Source organism: Callospermophilus lateralis, chromosome 11 (assembly GCF_048772815.1).
Source record: "Callospermophilus lateralis isolate mCalLat2 chromosome 11, mCalLat2.hap1, whole genome shotgun sequence".
NCBI lineage: Eukaryota > Metazoa > Chordata > Mammalia > Rodentia > Sciuridae > Callospermophilus > Callospermophilus lateralis.
The window spans coordinates 120397250-120420246 of NC_135315.1; the positions used below are offsets into that span (position 1 = coordinate 120397250).

At 37.8% G+C, this 22997-nt stretch overlaps 1 protein-coding gene across 1 annotated transcript in view; it reads left to right on the forward strand.

Annotated features, from left to right (window-relative positions):
* The first annotated feature begins 13526 nt into the window (after positions 1 to 13526).
* LOC143410788 (transport and Golgi organization protein 1 homolog) overlaps positions 13527 to 22997 on the forward strand; it is a 38106-nt gene continuing 28635 nt past the window's right edge. Inside the window, exons 1-4 of the mRNA XM_076871508.2 lie at positions 13527 to 13620; positions 14640 to 14773; positions 17651 to 17737; positions 19593 to 22392. Coding sequence (XP_076727623.1) covers positions 13527 to 13620; positions 14640 to 14773; positions 17651 to 17737; positions 19593 to 22392 — 3115 coding nt within the window. The remainder of the gene's footprint in view (positions 13621 to 14639; positions 14774 to 17650; positions 17738 to 19592; positions 22393 to 22997) is intronic.

Consider the following 22997-nt stretch of genomic DNA (forward strand, 5'->3'; position numbering starts at 1 on the left):
AGTTTTTCATATCTCTGGTTGTATACAAAGTATGTTCACACCAATTTGTGGGTATTTTGATGGGAATTGCATCAAATCTGTATGTTGCTCATAAAACCAATTTCAAACATATACAATCATATTAGTAGTGATTTTAGTGTCCAAAAAGAGATCTACTAAACAATAATTACTGGGCTGGTTTGGTGACTTATAGTCCTAACTACTCAGAAGGCCAAGCCAGGAGGATTGCTTAAGTCCAGGAGTCGAAGATCAGGTTAGGCAACATAGCAAGACCCCCATCTTAAAAATAATAATAATTACTGATGTCAAAACACATCTCAATCATTATGATAGTCACTAACTCTTCAGTGTTTTCCTTGAAACTCTAATATACAATTAGTGAATGTCAATTTAGGACTAATTGTGCTGTTTTATAGAGGATAAAGTTGATTATAATGGTAAATGAAATCAGCTATCATGAACTAATTTGTGTTTATTTAATTACAATTATCATGCTGATGACTCTACATATTAAGTCTCCACCTATAGTCCCCTAGGTGCTAATTTTAAAAACATGAGTTTTCATTAAAAATAAGAAAATAAACCCCTCCATATGCATTTCAATAATTCAAATTGTATCATAATTTGACTATTAACACAAAGGAAAATCAATGCAACTAATTCAGATTTAAATTTAAGATTACACAGTGCAAAAGAGGGAATAGTCTTGGAAAGGGAAGTAGAAAAATGTAAGATCCCTCTTAGATGTCAGAAAAAATAAATTCAAAAATGTGATTTTTTTTAAAGGTAGTGTTAACTTGAAGTGGAAAACAAAAAGCAAAAAACCTTTGAAGCAAAGTCAGTCATGTTTACAAGGGCCTTTGGGTTTCTTTGATGTTTTAGTGCTTCTGGTTTTTAAAATGTTGATTTGTGGAGGATGGGCACAGGGGATTGAATCTAGGTGCTTAACCACTGATCCACATCACCAGCCCTTTTTTACATTTTTTTTTTTATTTTGAGATAGGGAATCCATAATTACTAAAGGCCTTGCTAAATTGCTGAGGGTGACTTTGAACTCAAGATCCTCCTGCCTCAGCCTCCAGAGCCACTGGGATTACAGTGTGCATCATGAAGCTTGGCCTTAAATGTTGATTTTTATAATCCTTTCTTTTTAGCTGATAAGAGAAATTACAAAACACAGAATACTTGCAAACTACAAAATAAAGGATACTTACAACTAAAGGTGCTTTGTTAAATGATCAGAGTTTAACTTAAGTTTCAAGCAGTGACTCTCAAACTGGGAGAGTGATACTATCTTATCAAGAGAAGTTTAGAAATGCCTGGGGGCATTTTGTTGTTGTTTCACCATGACTGAGGAAACTAGTAACATTTTTTGGCCAGGCCCATAGATAGTATATAACCTTCAGCTAGAAGGAAGAGTCCAAACCAAAGTACCAATAGAGTTCTGTCAAGAAACCCTGGTGCAAAGAAGTAATCTACCAAGGTCTCTTACTTAACTGCAAGGAAAACACAGTTGCAGTTAAGTAGGAGAACATAGCAGGTGCCGGGTGCAGTACTGCATGCCTGTAATCCCAGTGGCTCTGGAGGCTGAGGCAGGAGGATCCTGAGTTCAAAGCTAGCCTCAGCAAAAGTAAGGCCCTAAACAATTCAGTGAGACCCTATCTCTAAATAAAATACAAAATAGGGCTGGAGATGTGGCTCAGTGGTCTAGAGCCCTTGAGTTCAATCCCTGTTACCAAAGAAAAATAGACCACCCAGGTGACTTGTTTGTACCAGTAGGTCTACCTAAAATGAAAAGGGATTATATGCAGTCAAATTGTTTTATTATCCATTTAAATATAATTCTTTATTTCTTTATGTTTGTCAAGAAGTAAATATATTTAAGATAAAAATGAAAAATAATAAAAGAATGACAAGTGTAGGAACCTAATGATGATTTACACTTTTTGATTACAGACTTGAGATTCATCTGAAATGACAATGCAATCCCTAGCTATTGCAACAGAAATCTTAACCTCTGAGTGAAAAAAAAAAAGAGGGATGTTGAGATACCTTCAATCATCTTTTCTCACTTCTATGTAAGTATCAAGAGAGGTTGGCCAAAAATATTTTAAAACCTAAAACATACGTTTAAACTTGGCTTTTCTTTAAAATAAGTGCAAATGTATGATATGGCCTAGTGTTAATTTACAATCCCTACTTTCTTATGCTGCGACTGTCTTTAAATGTGCCCAGTTTGAACTGAGATGTGCCATAAGTCAGATATCAAAGACTTATTATGAAGAGTGTAAAATAACAGTTATATTTTTATTTTGATTACAAGTTAAAAGGATGACATTTTGAATATATTGAATTATGTAAAATGTATTATTAAATGAAGCTCATCTGTCTTAACTTTTTAAAATATGACTTCTAGAAAATTTAATTTACATGTAAAGTTAATATTATATTTCTATTGGTGGTTCTAAGGTATCAGTGAGAAATAAGAGAAAGATCATGTTCAGATTCTCTATTTCATCATTTGGGTTTGATGTTATTCACTGATCCTCTTATGTATTCCAAACCATTTCAAATTCCATGTGGATTTGGGTAAGACTGAGCTTTCATACTAATCGCAGAGAACTTACTTTCCCATATATGTTTGATCAGTGTCCCCCACTGAGTATAGTCTTCATAATAGTGTTTATGATCCTGTTTATAATTTTATACTGCATGCATCAGTTAAAATGCTGAAGATTCAGGAGGGCTTGCTTTGCTTCAATGTATGCTCTGGTAGACTATATGTTATCCCAAAGAACATATTTTCTCCTCCACTCTCCCTGTCTCCTCCAAGAGGTGCTTGTGATCATCCAAGCACACTTTGGGAGGATGTTATCAGCCTTACTTATTTCAGTGAGAAGAGAACAGTTTCCAGAGTAGGCACTATCTAAAAATGGCTCCTTAGTGATGAAAGCATTTATTGCCAAGACTTTTGTTGCTTTGTCAATTGTCTATATTGACTGTAACAGCCAGGATTTTGCTGTTTAATTATTTAAACCACATAAATGGGCAATCTTTCATATAATATCTCATTTTCTTCTTAAAAAATGAACTATACAATTTTAACTTTGACCCATATTTGTATAGATGAAATATCTGAGACTCAGAAAAGTTAATGATTTGCCTATAGTCACACAATTAGACTTCTGACTCTTACTACAATCCTTTGGGCTATATTCCTTACTCTGCTATTGTTCTGGTAAGGAAGTAATTTATATTTCTGAAAACTAAATGGATCAAGCCAAACAGTGCAGGGCTGGGGATGTGGCTCAAGTGGTAGCGTGCTCGCCTGGCATGCGTGCGGCCCGGGTTCGATCCTCGGCACCACATACAAACAAAGATGTTGTGTCTGCTGAAAACTAAAAAATAAATATTAAAAAAAAGCCAAACAGTGCACTGTGGAAATTGAGATGTATAGGCCACATGTCCCCATTATCTGTTCTGCATTTATTTCAACACACCAAATATTTGACCTCCATGAAAAGAATGCCAAGGTAAATTAGGCAGAACCAGAAACAGGAACTCATATACATGCCATATATTAGTGGCAATTTCAGATGTTTGAGTTTCTTTCTTTGTACAGTTGAAAGTGGAATAATATTTGTCAGGGCTAGACAAACAGTAGATGCTGGCAGAAGACCTTGCCTTGTATATGACTCACTCCCATTAGTACAGTACACTTCGATATGACTTTTTAATTGTGGGTCATGCCCAGCCTAAAACTCCATCTTCCCTGGATTTAAGGACAAGATACTTGTTTAAACTCCACTTAAGTTATATGATCCCTTTACTTAAAGTCTAATATTTTCTGCATTTTTATTCTATTAAGTCTAAATCCTTATGCTTGATTTTCAAGGAATTTCATAATCTTACCTAAGCACACAAATATGTCATCCTTTATAGAATGCTTTCCTCTTAGCAAAATGAGGTGTCTTTACTGTCCTTTAAACATATTTCTTTCTGCTGAGTCTTTCTTATGCTGTTTAATTCACTTGCCTTTTATTCTCTTTTTAGAATCTGAATCCTATGTACTTATCCAGGTCTAACTCAAATCCCAAGACTCATCTCTTACTTTTAACTCTTTAGTGTTTACAATTTGTACCAAAATACATTTTTGCATTTATTTTGTGGCAGGGTAGGGCCCTTGCCACCCTCCCACTACACTAACTCTTACCAAAGAGGAAACTGGTGTTACCAAGAAAGACCTGTTTATTTTTTAGGAGTTCCCACTCTTGAGATTATAATGAGGATCTAGAGTCACCTCCACCCTTGGAGATAGATCCAAGATTGGGGTCCTTAGGCACAGGTGTAAAGGTTGATCCATTGCCTAAACCTCTTACACTGGCACAGAAGATGATGTACACACACACACACACACACGCCAAAACTCAGAAAGGAAGGAAGGGAGGGAGGGAGGGAGGGAGGGCAAGGAAAGAAGGAAGGAGACCCTTTGAAATCCATTGAGAAATGATATTGTTCTGGTCAACCTGAAAGAAAATGGATATTTGTTGTCATTTTCTGACTTACCATATTGTGACCAAGCATAGTGCTCTTATTTTTGTTAATTTTTTACTAAGACCTTTACTAGGATTCACCTGGTTTATAACTTTCTACCTTTAAATATAACTGAATCTGCTGGGAGGTGGTGGCAGAGTCTGTAATCCCAGATATTTAGGAGGCTGAGGCTGGAGGATGCAAGTTTGAGGTAAACTTGGGGAACTGAGCCAGACTCTGTTTCAAAATAAAAACTAAACTGGGCATGGTGGCACACACCTGTAATCCCAGTGGCTCAGAATGGTGAAACAGGAGAATTGGGAGTTCAAAGCCAACCTTAGCAACTTAACGAGGCCCTGAGTAACTCAGTGGGACCTATCTCTAAATAAAATACAAAAGAGGGCTGGGGATGTGGCTCAGTGGTTGAATTCCCAAGAGTTCTATCTCTGATAGCAAAAAATAATAATAGTAATAATAATAATAATAATAATAATAATAATAATAATAATAAATGAATAAATAAAATAAAAAAAGGGCTGGGGATGTAGCTCAGCAGTAGAGCACCCTTGGATATTTGTACTAGGAAGTACAAAAAAAACAAATTTTTCAATGCATAATACTTTTTTTCTAGTTTATTTCATTCAGAATCTCCCTGTTTTTGCTATTATCAATAGTTCTTTATTCTTGCTAAGTATGTTTCCAAAATTTATTATCTATTTTCCTATTGATATACATTGGGGATTTTTTTTAAGGAAACCAGGTTATATTTATACAGTGGAAAATTATTAAGCAATGAAAATAAGAAGTACATTCACATTCAACAACTTGGATAAATCTTATAAAAATACATATGGAGCTAAAAAAGCCACACACCAAAGAACACATGTGTATGATTACACCGAATAAAGTAACAAAACAGGCAAAACTAATCCTTGTTATTAGAAGTTAAAATAGTGCCTACCTCTGGGGGAGTGGAGGGAATAATTAGGGGAGCAATGAGAGAGGGCTCATGAAGGTGCACTTGATGTCCAATTTCTTGACCTGGGTTAGGGTTTAGTGGATATGTTTACATTGTGATAATTCATTGTGCTATATGTGATTTTCTTTTGGCTGTTATATTTAATAAAAGAGAAGTTCTATTAACAGTAAAAAAAAATCAATCTCTACATCCATGGAATAGTTAGTAATCAAATGTCTACTATATGGTTAATATGAGTATAAGGGTTCTGAGGCATGACATGTTCCCACAGTCCAACATTGGGGATTTTTTGACTATTACAAATAAAACCACCATGAATAGTTGTGCACAAGTCTCAGTGTGGATGTATGCTTTTATTTCTCTGGAGTAAATATCTCGACAGATGTGATTTAATTTTTAAAGCAACTGCCAAACAGTTTTCTAACAGTTTGTGCCATTGTTTGTACTACATGTTATAGTCTGCAGTTCTAAGAGAGATACCATAGTCTTCATCTTTGTCAACATTTGTTATGATCAGTCTTAAATTTTGTCCATCCTACTGTATGTGTAATAACACTGCAGTTTTGATTTACATTTCAAATTATGTTGGATATCCTTTCATGTGCACATTCACCATATTTGTATCTACTTTGGTGAAGGAAAAAATCTTCTGCCCATCCTTTCAAATTGCATCATTTTTTCTTATTAGTAAGTTGCAAGAATCATTTGTGTATCCTAGATATCATTCTCTTGAGAGATATATGTTTTGCCAATACTTTGTCCTAGTCTGTCAGCTTACCTTTGCATTTCCATAACAATGAATATAGAATAGACAGTTTGTTGTTGTTGTTGTTTTTAGTACTGGGGATTGAACTCAGGGGCATACCACCACTGAGCCACATCCCCAGTCCTATTTTGTATTTTATTTAGAGACAGGGTCTCACTGAGTTGCTTAGTGCCTCACTTTTGCTGAGGCTGGCTTTGAATTTGCAATCCCCCTGCCTCAGCCTCTTGAGCCACTGGTATTACAGGTATGTACCACCACGCCCAGCATGAGACAAAGTTTTTAAGTCTGATCTATTTCTGAGAGGAGAGAGAGAAAAAAGAGAGAGCATGAGGCTGAGAGAGTCTCTGCCAAGCAGCTTTTTATATTTTCTTCCAGAAGTTGTAGAGGTTTAGCTGCTACATTTAGGTCTGTAGTCTATCCCTACCAGTAGTGTGTGAGGGCTCCCATTGATCCACATCCTTGCCAACTTATTATTACCTTTTTGATTATAACCATCTTAATAGATGTGAAGTAGTATCTCACTGAGGTTGTACATTTCCCTAATGGTGCTGGGTATCCTTTCATTTGCTTATTGGCTTTTGCTTATTTTCTTGGGAGAAATGTCTATTCTAATTTCTTGCCATTTGTCTTTTCATATTGAACAATAAGAATTGCTTATATATTCTAGGTAGTTATATTCTAACTACATGAATTGTAAATATTTTCTTCTATGATTGTATTTTCACTTTCTTCGATGGTAGCCTTTAAAAGTTTTAAATTTGATGAAGTTTATTACTTTATTATTTTTTCTTTTGTTGCTTGGGCCTTTGGTGTCTTAACTACGAAGTCATTGTCTACTCCAAGATTTACTTATGCTTTCTTACATTTGGTTTTGGTTCTTACATATATATGTGTTGTCCATTTTGAGTTCTTACATTTATGTCTGTGGTCCATTTTGAGGTAATTTTTATGTGGGGTAGGGTTCAACTTAATTCTTTTGCATTAAAGACTACATCATTTTGAAATATATTTTCATTTGGAATGCAATTCTAGGATGTCAGTGTTTTTTTTCTTTCAGCACTTGAAAATATTGATGTACTGTTTTCTGGTTTGCATTGTTCATGAATGAATTTTGAGATTTTACTCTCACTCCTTTGTACATAATGGTATCTGTTTTCTGTAGATGTTTTTCAATTTTTTTCTTAGCACTGGTTTTAAGCATTTAGTGTATATTTGTGTCATCTTTATCATTTTTCTTGTTCATTGAGCTTTGTGAATCTGAGTGTTCATCAGATATGGAACATTTTTATTTATTATTTCTTCAAATGTGTTTTTCTCACCTTTTAGGAACTACCATAACACATATATTGGACTGGTTGAAGCTGTGCATACTGATGCTCTGTTCAGTTCAGTCTCTTTCTTCGTGTTTCATTTTGGAGAGTCTTTATCACTGCATATTCAGTTTGCTGATATTGACTTCTTCAATGTAGAATTTGCTGTTAATCTCATTCAGTGTAATTTTCACCTTAGCCATTGTTTTATCTGAGTTTGAATTAGATCACTTTTATATCTTCTTTTTTCTCCTTTACATGCTTATGCTTTTCCATAGCATCTTGAACATATGGTATACAACTGTATTAATGTCCTTGTATAATAACTCTATCACAATGTAATTAATGATCATTTCTATTAATTTTCTTTTCAACATGGGTTATATTTTCCTACCTCTTTGCATGCCTCATACATTTTTATTGGATTCCAAACATTGTGAATTTACCTTGTTGAGTATTGGATATTTTGTATTCTTTTAAATATTCTTGAGCTGTGTACAGCTTTTTGCTGAACTATCTTGGAAACATATTTTGTATTCTTTTAAATATTCTTGAGCTGTGTACAGCTTTTTTCTGAACTATCTTGGAAACATTTTTATCTTTTTAAGATTCTGCTAGACAGGAATTACCTTCAATTTTGGGCTAATTTTTGCCTTTTACTGACTGTGTTACTTGATGCCCTTTTATTATAGATTTTTCATTCCAGCTGGTGATTACAAAAATTGATCTCCATGCCAACAATCACCACCACCTTCTATCCTGTTTCTTTCTGAAGATTCTTTCTCTGGCCTTACATGTGTGCCCATTGTTGCTTAGCCACAGACTTCAGGGGAACTCTCCATAGATGTCTAGAGAGCTAGTACATGTACACACTCTCTCTCCCTCTGCAGTTCTCTACTCTCTCCTTTACTCTGATCTGTGACTTCTAGCTGCATTGGTCTCTTCAGACTTTAAAATCCATCTCTTCAACTCAGGAGATTTTCTATTTGAGTTTCCCTTCTCTGAATGTGGCCTGAAAAATTCTTTCCAGGGAGTAAATTGGAATAATCCTAGCACTCATCTCTCATGCTTAACTTTATCTTAGAGGTCACTCTTATGCTGCTTATTATCTAATATCTGAGAACTGTTGTTGTTTGTATTTTGTCCACTTTTTTCCAATGTTTCATATGCGAGGGTAAATCTCTTGCCCCTCTTGGAGAGATTTAGTCCTCCATAATGTTTAACACTATTCTCTGGCACATCATTTACAATAGCTTATGTCCTCTCAGTACTATTTATATATGGGGGCTTAATAGTTAATATATGTGTTTAGGTTAATAGTGTAGTATATTTATAATATCATTGGAACCATGAGTTTATCCAACAAATCATTTGTTAACTCTCTCATACATTCTAGGCATTTCCCTAGTCACTGATGTAACAGTAGTGAACAAAACAACTAATTTCCTGCTCGTGTTGGAAATTGTGTTTGAGGTTGGGTTGGAGCAGTCAAGTAGATAAACAAATGTAAGGCAAGTAGTAAGAGAAGTCTAAAGTGGTAAGGCAAGTCTGAAGAGAAAGAAAGGCAGGGTGATGGGCTTGATAGTCATGGCAAGAGGCTCTATTTTGTGTAGGGTGGCCAGGGAAGGCCTTTATCACATGAAATGCCACTGTTACAAAGACATGATAAAGTGAGGGGGTAGTTAGCTAGTCAGATGATTTGGGGAGTTAAGGTTGAGGCAAAGTTGCAAGTGTAAATGCTCTGAAGCAGGGGTGGGCTTGGTGTATTTAAATGGAACTAACAGCAAGAGAAGAATGTTAGGAAATGGGGAGAAAAGAATGAGGGGAGTCACATTGATTAAGAGCAGTCCATAATAAGGCAGGGCAGTCCATAATAAAGTCATGGATTTTTTTCCTTTTTTTTTTTTCCTGATACCAGAGATTGAACCCTGAGCAACACCCACAGTCTTTTTAAAAATATTTTATTTAGAGATAGGGTCTCACTGAGTTGCTTAGGGAATCACTACATTTCTGAGACTGGCTTTGAAATCAGGATCCTCCTGAGAGCCTCCTGAGCTTCTGGGATTACAGATGAGTACAACCAGGCCTGGCTAAATTCATTGCCTTTTATTTGGAGATGGGAAGCTACAGGAAGATTTTGAAGAGAGAGAGAGAGAGACAATCAAATTTATATTTAAAAATATCACTCTAGTTGCCATCAGGACAATAGATATTGGGGGAAAATGAGGGCAGAAGCAAGGACAGAAGAAGGCTATGGAAATCATTCAGGTAACTTATGATGTGGGTTTATCCTGTATATTGGCTTAGCAGATGCAGAGGAGTGGTCAGATTCTGGGCCTGTTTCAAATGCTTATTTGGAAAGAAGGAAGTCAGAGAAATAAATAAATAAAATGCTGTATAATTTATATCAAATTCTAGAAAATGCAAAACAATCTATAATGACAGGAGATGTTTGGAGACAGCCATAAAAGGAGAGGGGAGGGATTACAAAGAAGGATGAAAGACTCTTTTGATTTTGGTGATAGTCTCATGGGTATATTCATGTCAAAACTTATCAAATTGTACACCTTAAACATTTGCAATTTACTGTAGGTCAACTATATCTCAATAAAATTATAAAAATAAAGACATAATATTGTCTAATGGACTGGAGTTGGAATGTGAGAGAAAAGAGATCAAAGATGGTTTGTAAGTTTTGGGCTTTGAGCACCTGGATAATGGGAATTAAATTGTCATTCTTATTTCTGAGATAGGGAAGACTGAAAGGAGCAGATTTTGAGAGAAAAATGAGTTCAGTTTTCAACATGTTGTTAGAGATGCCTACTAGATACATTTTATAACATAATAAATACATGGTAGAAAAGAAATGAAGAATGACTCAGTTCCTCTCTATGATCCACTGGTTCTCCAGAAAGCACAGAAGTACACTGGACCAACAGGGACTTCTCATGGCCCCTGTAGACAAATGTTTGTGCACACCTTTTTTCCATTGTTTTCTTTATTTAACATTATGAACATGGTGGACTACATTCTTTTCTCTAAGTTTTAAAGATTCAGTTAATTTGGGGAAACAACTGATGGGTTCATTGTTGCAGGTTGATGAATAACTTTAGCAGAGACTATAGTAACAAGCCCTTGGTCACAGACAAATGAGAATGGCTCCACCAAGGATGGGAGCATTGCAGACACTCTTCCTTGGGCTGGCTAGCTTGTGCCTTTCCCCCCCTTAACTGTACATATCAGTAATTCAGCTATATTATGATTTAAATCAGATTTTGCTCCTCTTGTCAGAAAGTACAACATTTGCTTGTTAGTTGATGGGTTGTGATGAAAAGGAGTCTACTCCTTGGGTTTGAAACTTAGCTCCATTACTCACTGGATGTGTGACTGCCTCAATTTACTCTAAAATAAGGATTGGAATAGGACCTACTACTACTGTAAGGTACTATTGTTATGAAGATTAAATGAATTGATATGTATAAAACCTTCAGAATAACAACTGGAGATAAAGAATGTGTTCAAGAAATGTTAGCTAATAGCTTTCTTCTGTGACACTCGGTTTTGACAGTTGGTTCCCACTAAGTTGTGGACTTTTTCGGACCAGGACCAGATATCTTGTCTTTTGATTTTCATCCACTCCCACACCATGCTAGGGCTTTGTCCAGCATCTGGCAAGAATGGTAGCACAAAATGAAAGTTAAAAATATGCTGTTGAATTAAATGATTTCTTCCCTTATGGATAAAGATAAGAATCTCAAGATCTTAGCCTGAAGACTACTGTCCATCTCTCTGCCCTCACTTGTCCCCGCCTTAAAAAAAGCAGGCCATAGTCTCCAGTTTACACCCTCACTCACAGTTCCATTCACTTTCCCACTTTCCCCTTTCCTAATCAGAGGGATCTTGGGGTGGGGCTTCAAGGAACCTCTAGGAGTTTGAAGGGGAGGGAGCTTGGAACCATAGACTAGCTCTCACAAGTCATGGGTGGGATTTGGTAGTTCAGAAAAGGAGGTACCAGACCTGGAATGGGGGATGGGAGTGATGGTGAAGTGGAGTAGGCTAGTTCAGGATGGACCAGAAGTGAGACGTTGAGGAAAGCCAGAAAGGACCAGTTGGCGGAGTGGCGGGGGATGGGTGGGTGACAAGTGGAATCACGCAGAGGGTGGCTTCTGAGGGCACAGAAGCAAAGGCAGGTGATTGGACGAGAAAGAGTCCTAGTTGCCACGGCAGCGACTAGAGGAGAAGGTCTTCAGTTGAGGAGAAGGTCTCCACTAGAGAAGGACGGGGAGCTCTGGCTCCGTGCGTTCCCCAGTAGAGCCAGTGCATCGACCCCCATATATCCCTGCTGACTTGTCAACCGGGAAAGGCTGAGGCCTTCCCGGGCACCGCCCCTCCGCGCCTTGCTACCCACCCGCCCCCTGAGCCCCGACGCCCGCAGCAGCCTACTCCACAGCGTCACCGGCTCCCCGATGTGACCACAACATGGCTGCAGCACTGGGGCTGCTCTTCTGGCTGTTCGTGCTCTGTCCAACCTGGCAAGTGCTGGGCCAACTGGACCTGAGCACCGGCCAGCGCTTCTGGAAGCACAAATTCTGTGCAGACGACGAATGCAGCAGTGAGTGCGCAGGCGGGGCGGGCGGCCCGGGGTCTCCGCGGTGGCTCTTCAGGGCTGCATGGGGCTCTGATCCCCCCCAGTCCCCAGCCCCGCAGGCTGGGCTAGGGGGTCACAGGACGATGGGTGGGGCGCAGGAGTGACAAGAGCCTCGGGACCCTGAGTGTGTCCCCTCCGACTCTGCCGGCACCCCGGCCAGCCCGCTCGGGTTGCGGGGGCTTCGACTCCCACTTGTTGCCAGCGTTTTATTTTTCTCTACTGACTGAGGCGGGGTTGGGAAACAGGATTCCCCAGAGACAGCTCTCAGTTTATTGCCTTCCAGGATTCGCCTAGGATCTCAGTGGGTGATGGGGTTGCGCACCACGCGCCTGGGGCTCCCCACGCTGTAGCAGAGCGCTTTTCTGCCCCCGCCACAGGGACCTGGGCAGGTGCAGTATCAGGGCAGATGCTCTCCAGGGCTCGGTGGCCCTAATCCCAGCGGCAGGTTGATGGTGGGGCTCCTTGGGAAAGGCTCACTGGCCCCTTTGTCTTTTTGCTGCACTGGGGATTGGGCTGGTTTTGCCTTTTAACAGGGACTAGAGTTTAGGCTTGGGAAGAGCACTGAGTCCAGGCATGCATTGTGTTCCGAGGTCTCGACCCCGACTCTGCTTCAATCCTGTCATTTCTGTGCATAGAAGCCTCCCTTCATATTTGAGGTAGGGTAGCAGGTGGGCCAGTAATCTTTTGCTTTTGAAAGAGGCCAAGGATCTGCACTGGCCACCTGGGAACTGCAGCCTTTTCTGTGCGCAGGAAGCGGACAGAATTTCTTCCCAGTCCTGGATTGGAGGTGGGCAGTGGGGAGGATGTAGCCATTCAGATTCAGATGAAGAGGTTTGTTGCAATAACAATAATAAATACTCCAAGATTTTTATAAGCCAATTCAGTTTTAGACTCAGTCGCTAGTGTTGTTGGAACCTCTTTCCTCTATATATTTACTGGCCCAGAATACTTCTTATGGCCTCCCGCTTGGTTTCTAGTAACCTTCTAACTTGATGACCATGTTGTCCATAAATTGTAAGCAGTACATACTTTAAAATATTCATGCTAAAAAGGCCAAGAAGTTTACCATTGAGCTCTTTATGCCTAAATTGGTGTGACCAAAAACAAATTTTATAATTTGAATTGTTTGTTCCACTCCAATAAAGAAAAAAGATGTCTCCAATATATGTTAAGCAGTTCCTAGAGGTAACCCTAAGGCTGGAGTAAATAAACACTCAGAAAAGCAAAGCAGCTGCCATGATATTTCCTTTCAGTTTTGGGTGAACAAAATCAGGCTTCCAGCATGGTAGAATGTTTGCTATTCTTGGCTATCAAGCGCTATCCTACGTGGGCTACCTGGACAATCTCATCACTGATGCTTCCTCGGTACTAAGACATGGTGTTGGTAAGGTTCAGTGGGGTAACATAACTTGAGAAATGGCCTGTGTCCAAACAGATGTGACTAAACACAACAGGTGGGTCTGTTGTGTTGTAGGAAGTAATGAGGTGTGTATGTCAGGTGTCCTTGTGTGCCTTCCAAATAAGTGCTCCAAAAAAAAGAACTAAATAGATGCTCCATAGTATGCATTATGTTGTCACCTAATGTTGAAAATGTTGCTTCTACCAGTTTCTAGATCAATTGTGATTCTAGTCCTGCATTTTAAGCATGAAGGTATTGCCTGACCTTTTCTCATGGTTAAACTTGTTCCTTGTCAGATAGGATACCCACTTTTGATTTTGTTTATTAAAAAAAAATACGAATGAGGATGTTTTGAAACAATCTTAATGTTGGATATAGTCAACAATATTTGCTCAGAGAAAATACATTTCCTGGTAATTTACCCAGATCCTGAACACAGAGACAGCAACTCTGCTGCAAATGAAATTGACAGTGTTTATGGCTGCATGGTAGCACTTGCAGCCACTTAAAGGTAATGTCTTCTAGTGGTTAGTTCAAGTTAATTAACCCCTTGGGGGTTCCTGGATATTCTTCCCTCTTCCCTCCCTATTACCTCTGCATGAAGCCATACTTAAGCCTGTCCGTGTCTACACTTGGATTTACATATTTGCAAAATGAAGCTTTTTATGATTATGAATCAGAAAAAAATTGAGGCCTGCAAGAACCAAGAGTTTCACTGAAACCAGCCATGATTGGTGGTAGCCACATTGCTTTTTATTTCTCAGCACAGAGAAAAATAGAGAAGCTTCCTTTTCCCTTGTCTAATTGCAGGGAATATTGTATTTTATAGCAATAAAATCTCGAAGAATTTTAGATACTTTGAGCAGGTGAATTAAAAGTGATTCCAGTACTGGAAAAACTTGATTTTTGTTCATAGTGGGATTCATATTTCCTGATGGGTCAATGTGGATTGTGAAAAATCAAATTCTAATGTTTGTTTTTCTTTTTTCAATGTTCATATACAGTGTTAATGTACCGAGGTGAAGCTCTTGAAGATTTCAGAGGCCCAGATTGTCGTTTTGTGAATTTTAAAAAAGGTGACCCTGTATATGTCTACTATAAACTGGCAGAGGTATCACCAGAACTTTGGGCCAGAAGTGTAAGTAAAAGTTTGACAGGTGTTATATTCTTACTTTTGATGGGTTTTTCAGCAGTGTAGATTTAAATGACTGATTTCTTGGGGTCTTTGTAGAGTTAACCTAACCTCTCTGCCAGGCCCTGTGCTCCTAACATGCCTTAGGCCTGGCACAGCATAGAAAGTCAGTAGACTTTCTGAAACAGAACTGAACTGGTTGTGGTTGCTACCCCTCACATCAAGTTCTAGAAGGCTCTACACATCATAAAGGTTGTCATGGTGAAAACCTGACAATTCTTAGCTTTGTTGCTTCAAAAAGGAAGGATTCAAGGACATTAGAGTTAATCCTATAAATTAAGTCTGAGATAGTAACTCAGGCATGCATATTTAAAGTTGATTTTTTGTGTATTTTACCTAATCATTTGTGCTGTTTTTACTCTAAAAAAGCAGAATATTATGTTCATTATGTGCTTTTTTTTTCTTTTTTGCAACTTCTGGGTCATCCATTTCCTGCTTTTCCTATAATCTATGCCTGAAGGTTCCCCCAGGGGTTCTACTTCTAGCCAGTTGTATGGATCTTCTGATGAAAGACATGACATTGTTTATATCATGCTTTGATATTTTAAATGGGGAGATTCACTAGGAGTGACCTCATTGAAAGACTTATGAGTATTGTCCTTTTCATTTAAATGTGATATGTGGATTGTTTACTTAAAATAGTAGCAAGGGTCTTTGATGACTGTAGGAATGTTCCAGTTTAGAGACATTCCCGGTTGCATCCCTGAAAGTTCTCACCCTAAATAAAATACCACACAGCAGAAAATAAGAGTAATCCCTATGGGAAAACTAGTTTCATTTTGTTGCCATTTCTGATTCTTAGGGAATGATCTTGAAACTTGGTGCCTTTAGGTACAAACTTTATATTTAGACAGAGTCCCAGTTGCAGTACTCCATATAAAGAACCATCTATTGTTTCTTTCAAGTATACCAAATAGGATTCGTAATCTTTAAACTTGGAACTGTTTTTCCATGTACCTAAGTGGCATTTTTCATACAGTAGTCGTCTTTCTCCCCTTCTTTGAACTTTTGGATAAATGGGCTTGATTTACATTTTCTCCTGTCACATTGTAGCCTGTTAACTATGTTCATCCCTAGGACTCTTGCCATTCTGGGTGGCAGCACTCATCCTGTCTTCCTGAGGAGCCCTGCTTTCAGCACCTGACCAGAAAGGATCTTTGCCAACTGATGAGTGTTTGGGTGGCACTTTGTTTGCATTGCTCCTGTGGCATTCATTTGTCTTCTTTGCCTTCAGTCAGGTTGTGTTTTATCTTAGCTCCCTATAAAGTGAAAAACTCCGTTAGGAAAGGACCCCTGTCTAATCCATCTTCCTTTTGAACATTTCCTTTCAGGGCAGTGGCACTTAAGTACATTTGTTCTGATAGTAGCTTATGCAGAATTTGTTCTCTTGTGGCAGTTCTTTGCTCCCCACCCACAAATCAAATCAGCAGCACCTCGGCAGGGATGATGTATGGAAGCAAAATTAGGTATAAAAATTATTTCCAGTCATGAGCCTCCATGATTCTGCATCATTTTTTTTTTCATATCACAAGAAATGGGATACCACCCAGTGTGTAATTATGGAGCTTTATATAATCTATGGTCTCAATTGACACAGATTAAGAAGAGATAAATGTGTTTCCTTTCTCCATACATCTCTGTTTTTTTTTTCCTTTTCCAAATTTAACCTTAATAGAATTTTCATCAGAAGGGAAAAGTGTATTTCCCCTCAGACTCGCCTCTCATGTCATGAATGTTATACTTAGGAAATTAAAAACTCTTTAGTTTTCAAAATGATTCTCCTTTTGAGTTTTTAGTTTTCATTCTGCAATGTTGTTGATTTCTAGAGTCTCAGACTTTATCTGCCAGTGATGAAGCTTTTAATTGCTCCGTCTTGTCTTATCTAATCTTCATGGCAGTATTCTACCACTAATACTGGCTCTCAGATGGTTTCTAGATATAACAAGAACATTCATGAATGGGGATATTTTAGAGTTAGTGATAAGATGCCTTTTTTAATTTTCTTTTTTGGGCGTTTGATTTGCCTATCAGTTTCCTTTAATTATTGGCAAGAATCTTCTGTTCCTTTTAGTCAGTAGTTAGTAATAAGAGTCTTTCTCAAGGGGAACTTTATATACCTTTTGTACACTTTATGTAACTTCATATAATTTAGCTGTTGGTGCTGAAAATAAATGGGGTTCTTTTCTGCAGAGGATTTATTTTGGGTGAAACTGAAGCTTGATATGTGGTTTAGTATGCATTATATTGAATATTATTTTCTCCCCAAGTACTTGTAAAAGTAGATTTGGAAAAAGCTAGGAAAGCATATACTATCAATACATTTGCTATAGTGGTAATACATTTTAGAGATTTTGTATTGTTTTTACTTATTAATTTTCATGACTGTTGTGTATTGGTTAAGAAAGACATAAATATTGGTTTATGAGCAATGCTACAAAATGTACAGGTAAATTCTTGCTAGAGGTTATTTGGAATTGCATTTATAACCAGCTTTGATTTATATAGTTTTAACCATATAATATACAATAATCTCCTATGCAGATCTTTTTATTTACTTCAGAAGTCTTAACTTTATATGATCTGTGTTGAGAATTAAGCTAAATGTAAAAAAGAAAACTTCAGTGGTTGGAAATGTTGTTTTAACAGTTCTGTAATTAATTTTTATTTGGAATAATAATCTCAGTGTAATTGTTATAGCAACTTTCTTTCTTGGTTATACCATATACCTATCTATTATGTGTATATTTCCTGCCACTTCTGAGAATCTCTTATTTATATTCCTTGTACAGAATTTATTTTATATTTGTCTCCTTTGCACTATAGGTCGGCCATATTTTTCGATATTTTCCGAAAGATTTCATCAAGGTAGTTCGTGAATATACTAAAGAAGAGCTACAAATTTCAACAGTTGTAAGTTATGGATTTCTTTTTTGTTCTCAATTGTAAACTGGCTTATAAATCCACCCATTATATTCAGTTAACTGCTTCTGAAAGTTTTATAATGTGTTTATAACATTTGTGTATCAGATTTTCATTTGAAATCAGACTACCTATAAAAAAAAGTTTGAAAGGCATTCAAGGGTGATTATATTATAATCTGAGAGTTTTCTAATATATTGAAACAGATATTCTTATAGAAGGCTGTTTACTCAACTATAGGGCTTTTCTCTTCTGTTTTATATGTGAAAAATAAATAATGTAATATATTTGTACTTGGCTATTAAATTTAAGAGGTAAATAATTTCATTTTACAGGCAAAAGGAGGTATTCCAACTTGAAAACTACTCATTGGATAGTTATTAGACATTTTAAGTATATTTAGGTTAAATTAATAAACTCTAACTTTTATACTAGGCTAGAAATACATACTTACAAAGGTTTTCTTATTCTTAGTCATATATGGGATCGTAGTCATGTTACAGATTTGGAAAAGGGGACCTGAGCGTTTCAGGTGATGTTCAGTCTCAGATCTTTTAAGGCCCCAACTGCTTTCTTTATACAGCATTCCTGTATTGTGCTCTGACTTAAATTGATTTTGTGACTGAAAGGATTTCGTGTTCTAGAATTCTCACTTCAGCTGATTATTTTCTAGAGTTTTAAATTGTGTAGTAATTGATGCCCACCAACATTGAAACATCTTTGGGCAGCTCTTTGTAGTGGCTGTAGAATATGCAAGCTGCTAGGCTACGATAGTTCTTAGATTAGATGGGGTGAATGGATAAAATCATCCTGTTTGTTGTTGCTGTTCCTAAAATTTCTTCATAATCTCAGGGGCCATAAAAATCACTTCTGTTGCTTGTTGGACTTCATTGTTGGTAAAGAGAGTTAGTTCTTGGGATTTAAGCTGTGACAGCAGTTCACTGATTACAGAGAACTCATTTGTTTTGAACTCTGCCTTTTCATTATGTTTCCCATTACATGCATCCCTCATGGCTTAGAAATGCATGTGATGGGGAGAGGAAATCACTCATCCCTACTACATTGAACTGCCTCCCCCACCCCCAGAACCCCCACAGAATATTATGAAGATTTAATTAGGAGATGGAAATTTTTAAAAAAAATTCCATTCATACTATGGCTCCATTTATATGTCAATTTGCTTACTAGTGGCAAGAAGGAAGACTAAATAAATATATAGATAGTCCCGAGAGAGGTCTTAGTGACTGTGAAACCCTGATGAAGAGGAAGGTGTATAACTTGTTGAATCTCGTTTTCAGTTTGTTCTTGTGGTAATAATAATGTGAGGAGCCTCCTTAATATCATTCTTTATTCCATCAAATGTACTTGTATCTCAGTAAGATACTTTAAAACTGATTCATCTTTCTCAATGCTGCAGGATCTTCCAGCTTCTCCTGAGCAAATGATTAAGAATTAAATTCCTGAAACATAGGTGTAGATTTTAGAGCTGGAGGATCCTACAAGTGATACCTTGCCTTTCCCTACTTATGCTCAGAGCAAATTGAGAGAGACCCAAGAGTCAGGCTGTTGGAGACCAAATTGTCACCATTTTTACTCATTATGCTTTTTAAAGAATATGACCCATGTTAAAAAAAGAAAGAAAGAAAGAATAGACTTTCTAACACTGTAGTCTAGAAAAAGACAGATTTACTCAGCCATAGAAGGAGTTAGCCAATGGGGGTTGGAGGAGGGTAATCTGGTTGACCCCAAAGATTCTTTAGAACCAATCCTGAATTTGGGAGCATGGATGAGTTTGCTTTTGTGACACTTTGTTATTGACACCCTAATGTTTCCCTTTTCCTTACAGGAGACAGATTTTGTCTGTTTTGATGGTGGAAGACATGATTTTGATAATTATAGTGTAGAAGAATTTCTAGGATTTTTGGAATTGTATGATTCTGCAGATGAAGATTCTGAGAAAGCTATAGAAAAAGTGGAACAATTTCCTGAAGTCTCCCAGGATGTTGAACCTGAACCTAAACCAGTAGTAGCAAACTCAGAGCAAATTGAAAGTGCATTCTCAGAAAACACTATGGATCTTGAGGAACAATTTCTGGCTCAGAAGAACCATCCTCATGCAGATAGTCAAACAGATAATGCTCAAGGTGAACAAACTTCATTTGAACCCTTTGAAGAAATACTACAAGATGAATTGAAAGTGCAAGAAAGTGAAAACAACAAAACCAGCAACAGTTCTCAGGTCTCAAACGAACAGAAGACTAATGCTTATACACTTTTGAAAAAAGAAATGACATTAGACTTGAAAACCAAATTTGGCTATACTGCTGATGCACTTGTGTCTGATTATGAGACGACCAGACTGGTGACTTCATTAGACGGAGATTTTGATGATGAGCAATTGGATGCTGATTATTATGCATTTGATAAGGAAGAAGAGGAGAATGAGGAAAGCTTTGGGGAGCTCCCATTACTAACCTTTATAAGTGAAGAAGGCATGAAATTCTCAGTGGAGTTTCGAGTGGAGAAATATTCAATAGGTGAAGAGCAAAATTCAAATGAAGAAGATAAGGTTGAGGTAACTCTGCCCCCAGGCATCAAGGATGATAAAAATATACTGACAACCTTGGAGGATACTTTATATATTGGCACAGGTGGTGATGAGAAAACAGATATGATGGATTTGCGGAATTCTTATTCAGAAGAAGAAAAAGAAGATGAGGAAGCTTTAGTTCCAGACAGAAAACAGAAGAAACCACAAGCAGCAACAGATTATATTTATCCTGAAAGTGCAAAATATGGTCTTTTTGTGGAAACCTCTAAGACAGATAATGATGAAGAGCCAAAAGTGGACATCGAACTTCATATTAAAGGAAAAGAGACAGATGTTCAGGAGCCTAAGAAGCACCTGATGCAAGATGTTTCAGAATTAGAGGATGAGAAGATAGAAGGGATGATTGCATATACTTCTCCCCAAAGCAATAAGCTCAGCTCATTGCCAGCTGTTGAAAAGGGCAAGGACACATTAAAATCAGCCTTTGAAAACAACAAGAATGACCTAAAAGAAGCAGTTATCCATATCTCAAAAGAAGTGAATGAAGAACTCTCTTCACCTGGAGAGAAGATTTTGGAAGATAGCTTAGAGAATAAATCTCTACATAAAGCTGTAGGGAGTCTGATGACCCAAGAACAGAGTAAACCACCAGAATCCTTGGGTATTGCAACATTCCTGGGAGATAATCAAAATGATGCATCCAAAGATGGAATGGAGGAGCCAGGTTCAGTAAGTACACCAACCCTGCACATAGACTCAGTGGAGCATCAACCTCAGGAAATTAAAGAGGGACTAGTTCTGAAAACTGAAAATCAATCTGGATTCTCCTCTCCAGATGGAATTGGTTTGCTAAGAGAACCGGAAGAAGAGGTCCCCAGTCCCGGAAAAAATCTTTCTTGGCAACAAGAAAGAGATGTGATTGTTACAGTTAGTCATGTAAATGAGAAGATAGGGCTTTCCAAGGATGAGGGTAAAGAGCAGTCCTCGGCTGAAGAATTGATTCAGCATAAGGCAACACAGGGGACACAGGAAATTAAAAAAACAGAGCAAACTGACGAGGTAGAAGTACCGGGTCTCCATACCAAAAGGCCAGCAGCAGTAGAGGAGGATTATTATCCCCCTGAAGAGCTACTGGAGGATGAAAATGCTGTAAGTGCAAAACAGTCAAAAGAAAAACATTCTGGGATTCAGAATGTTAACCAGCACGTTCTTGAGAAAGCAATTTTAGAGACTATCAATCCTGATCTAGAAACCAAAGAAAACAAACAAGAAATGAGTATAATTTGGGAGATTTTTAAGAAAAGTGAAACCACAGCCAAAAGGGTAGACATGATGGACAAGGAACGAGGTGATATGGAAATGGGAAAGGAGGAAAGTCCTCTGGCAGATGAGGAAGCCCAGGGACTCTTTGATGGAAGTGATGAGGAAAACACTCAGACTTCAGGGATAAGTGAAGTATTTCAGGATAAAGATTCTGACGATCTTGAAAAAGACAACCCTAAGGAACATCTGAACACTTCAGGGTCTACAGAAAAGGCTACTGGAAAAGAAATCTCAAAAGAGGACCTTGAGGACATAGGGCATATCACAGACACAGAAAGCCAGGGTCCTGCTTCTGCAGACCTTGAAGATGATATACTTCCACAGAGTCCACATATAGCCCTAAAGCCAGAGCTTAGCGATCAGGAGGAAGACTTGCCCATAATCCGCAGCTTCTTTACAGAACAAAAGTCCTTGCAACGCTTCCTGAAGTACTTTGATGGCCAAGAACTGGAAGCCATGTTGCAGGAAATGTCATTAAAGCTGAAGTCGGCACAGCAGGAGAGCCTGCCCTATAATGTGGAAAAAGTTCTAGATAAGGTCTTCCGTGCCTCTGAGTCACACATTTTGAGCGTAGCAGAGCAAATGCTTGATAATCGTGTGAATGATATTAGAGACATAGGAATAAAGGAAAGTAACATATTTGAAGAGGCTGCCGTGCTGGATGATATCCAATACTTGATCTATTTTGTGAGGTACAAGCACTCCACAGTGGAGGAGACTGCTTCATTGATTACAGCGCCTCCTCTAGAGGAAATCTGGGCTAAAGCTGAAGGTAAATAACTGCCTGCGGCTTGAGCTGGAGAAAAGGAGTTGTTCCATCCAGGTGTTTTTGTGTATTATTGTAAAGTTCTGTTCAGTTTCCATGTGCCTAAAGGAGAAAGAAGGCTGACTCAGGAGCCCCATATGTTCCTTTATTCATTCTTTGGGGCTAGAGCATGAAAGGACATTGCTTATTCTTTTTTTCCTTTAGGACAGTTGGGATTGGTTAGCATGTTCAAAGAGAAATTTTATAAAAAGCTAAAGAGAAAGATATAAATGAGAAACTAATGCACAAAAGTAGACCTGTTAACAGTACAGATTTTATGTTAAAATTATAAAAGGGCTTTATTAAACATAATTTCTTAATCATAAAATATCTGTACTAGATCATGTGGGTGTGGAGTGACTAGCATAACTTTTTTTTTTTTAGAATTTAATCTCTTTTTATGTGGTGCTGAGGATCGAACCCAGTGCCTCACCTGCACTAGGCAAGTGCTCTGTCACTCAACCCTAGCCCTAGAATAACTTTTAATGGATAGCTTGCCTGAATTCCCCTCCCCAGCATTTATTTTTTGTGGATACCATGCTATTTCCAGTCTCTTGGGGGAGAGGTCATTT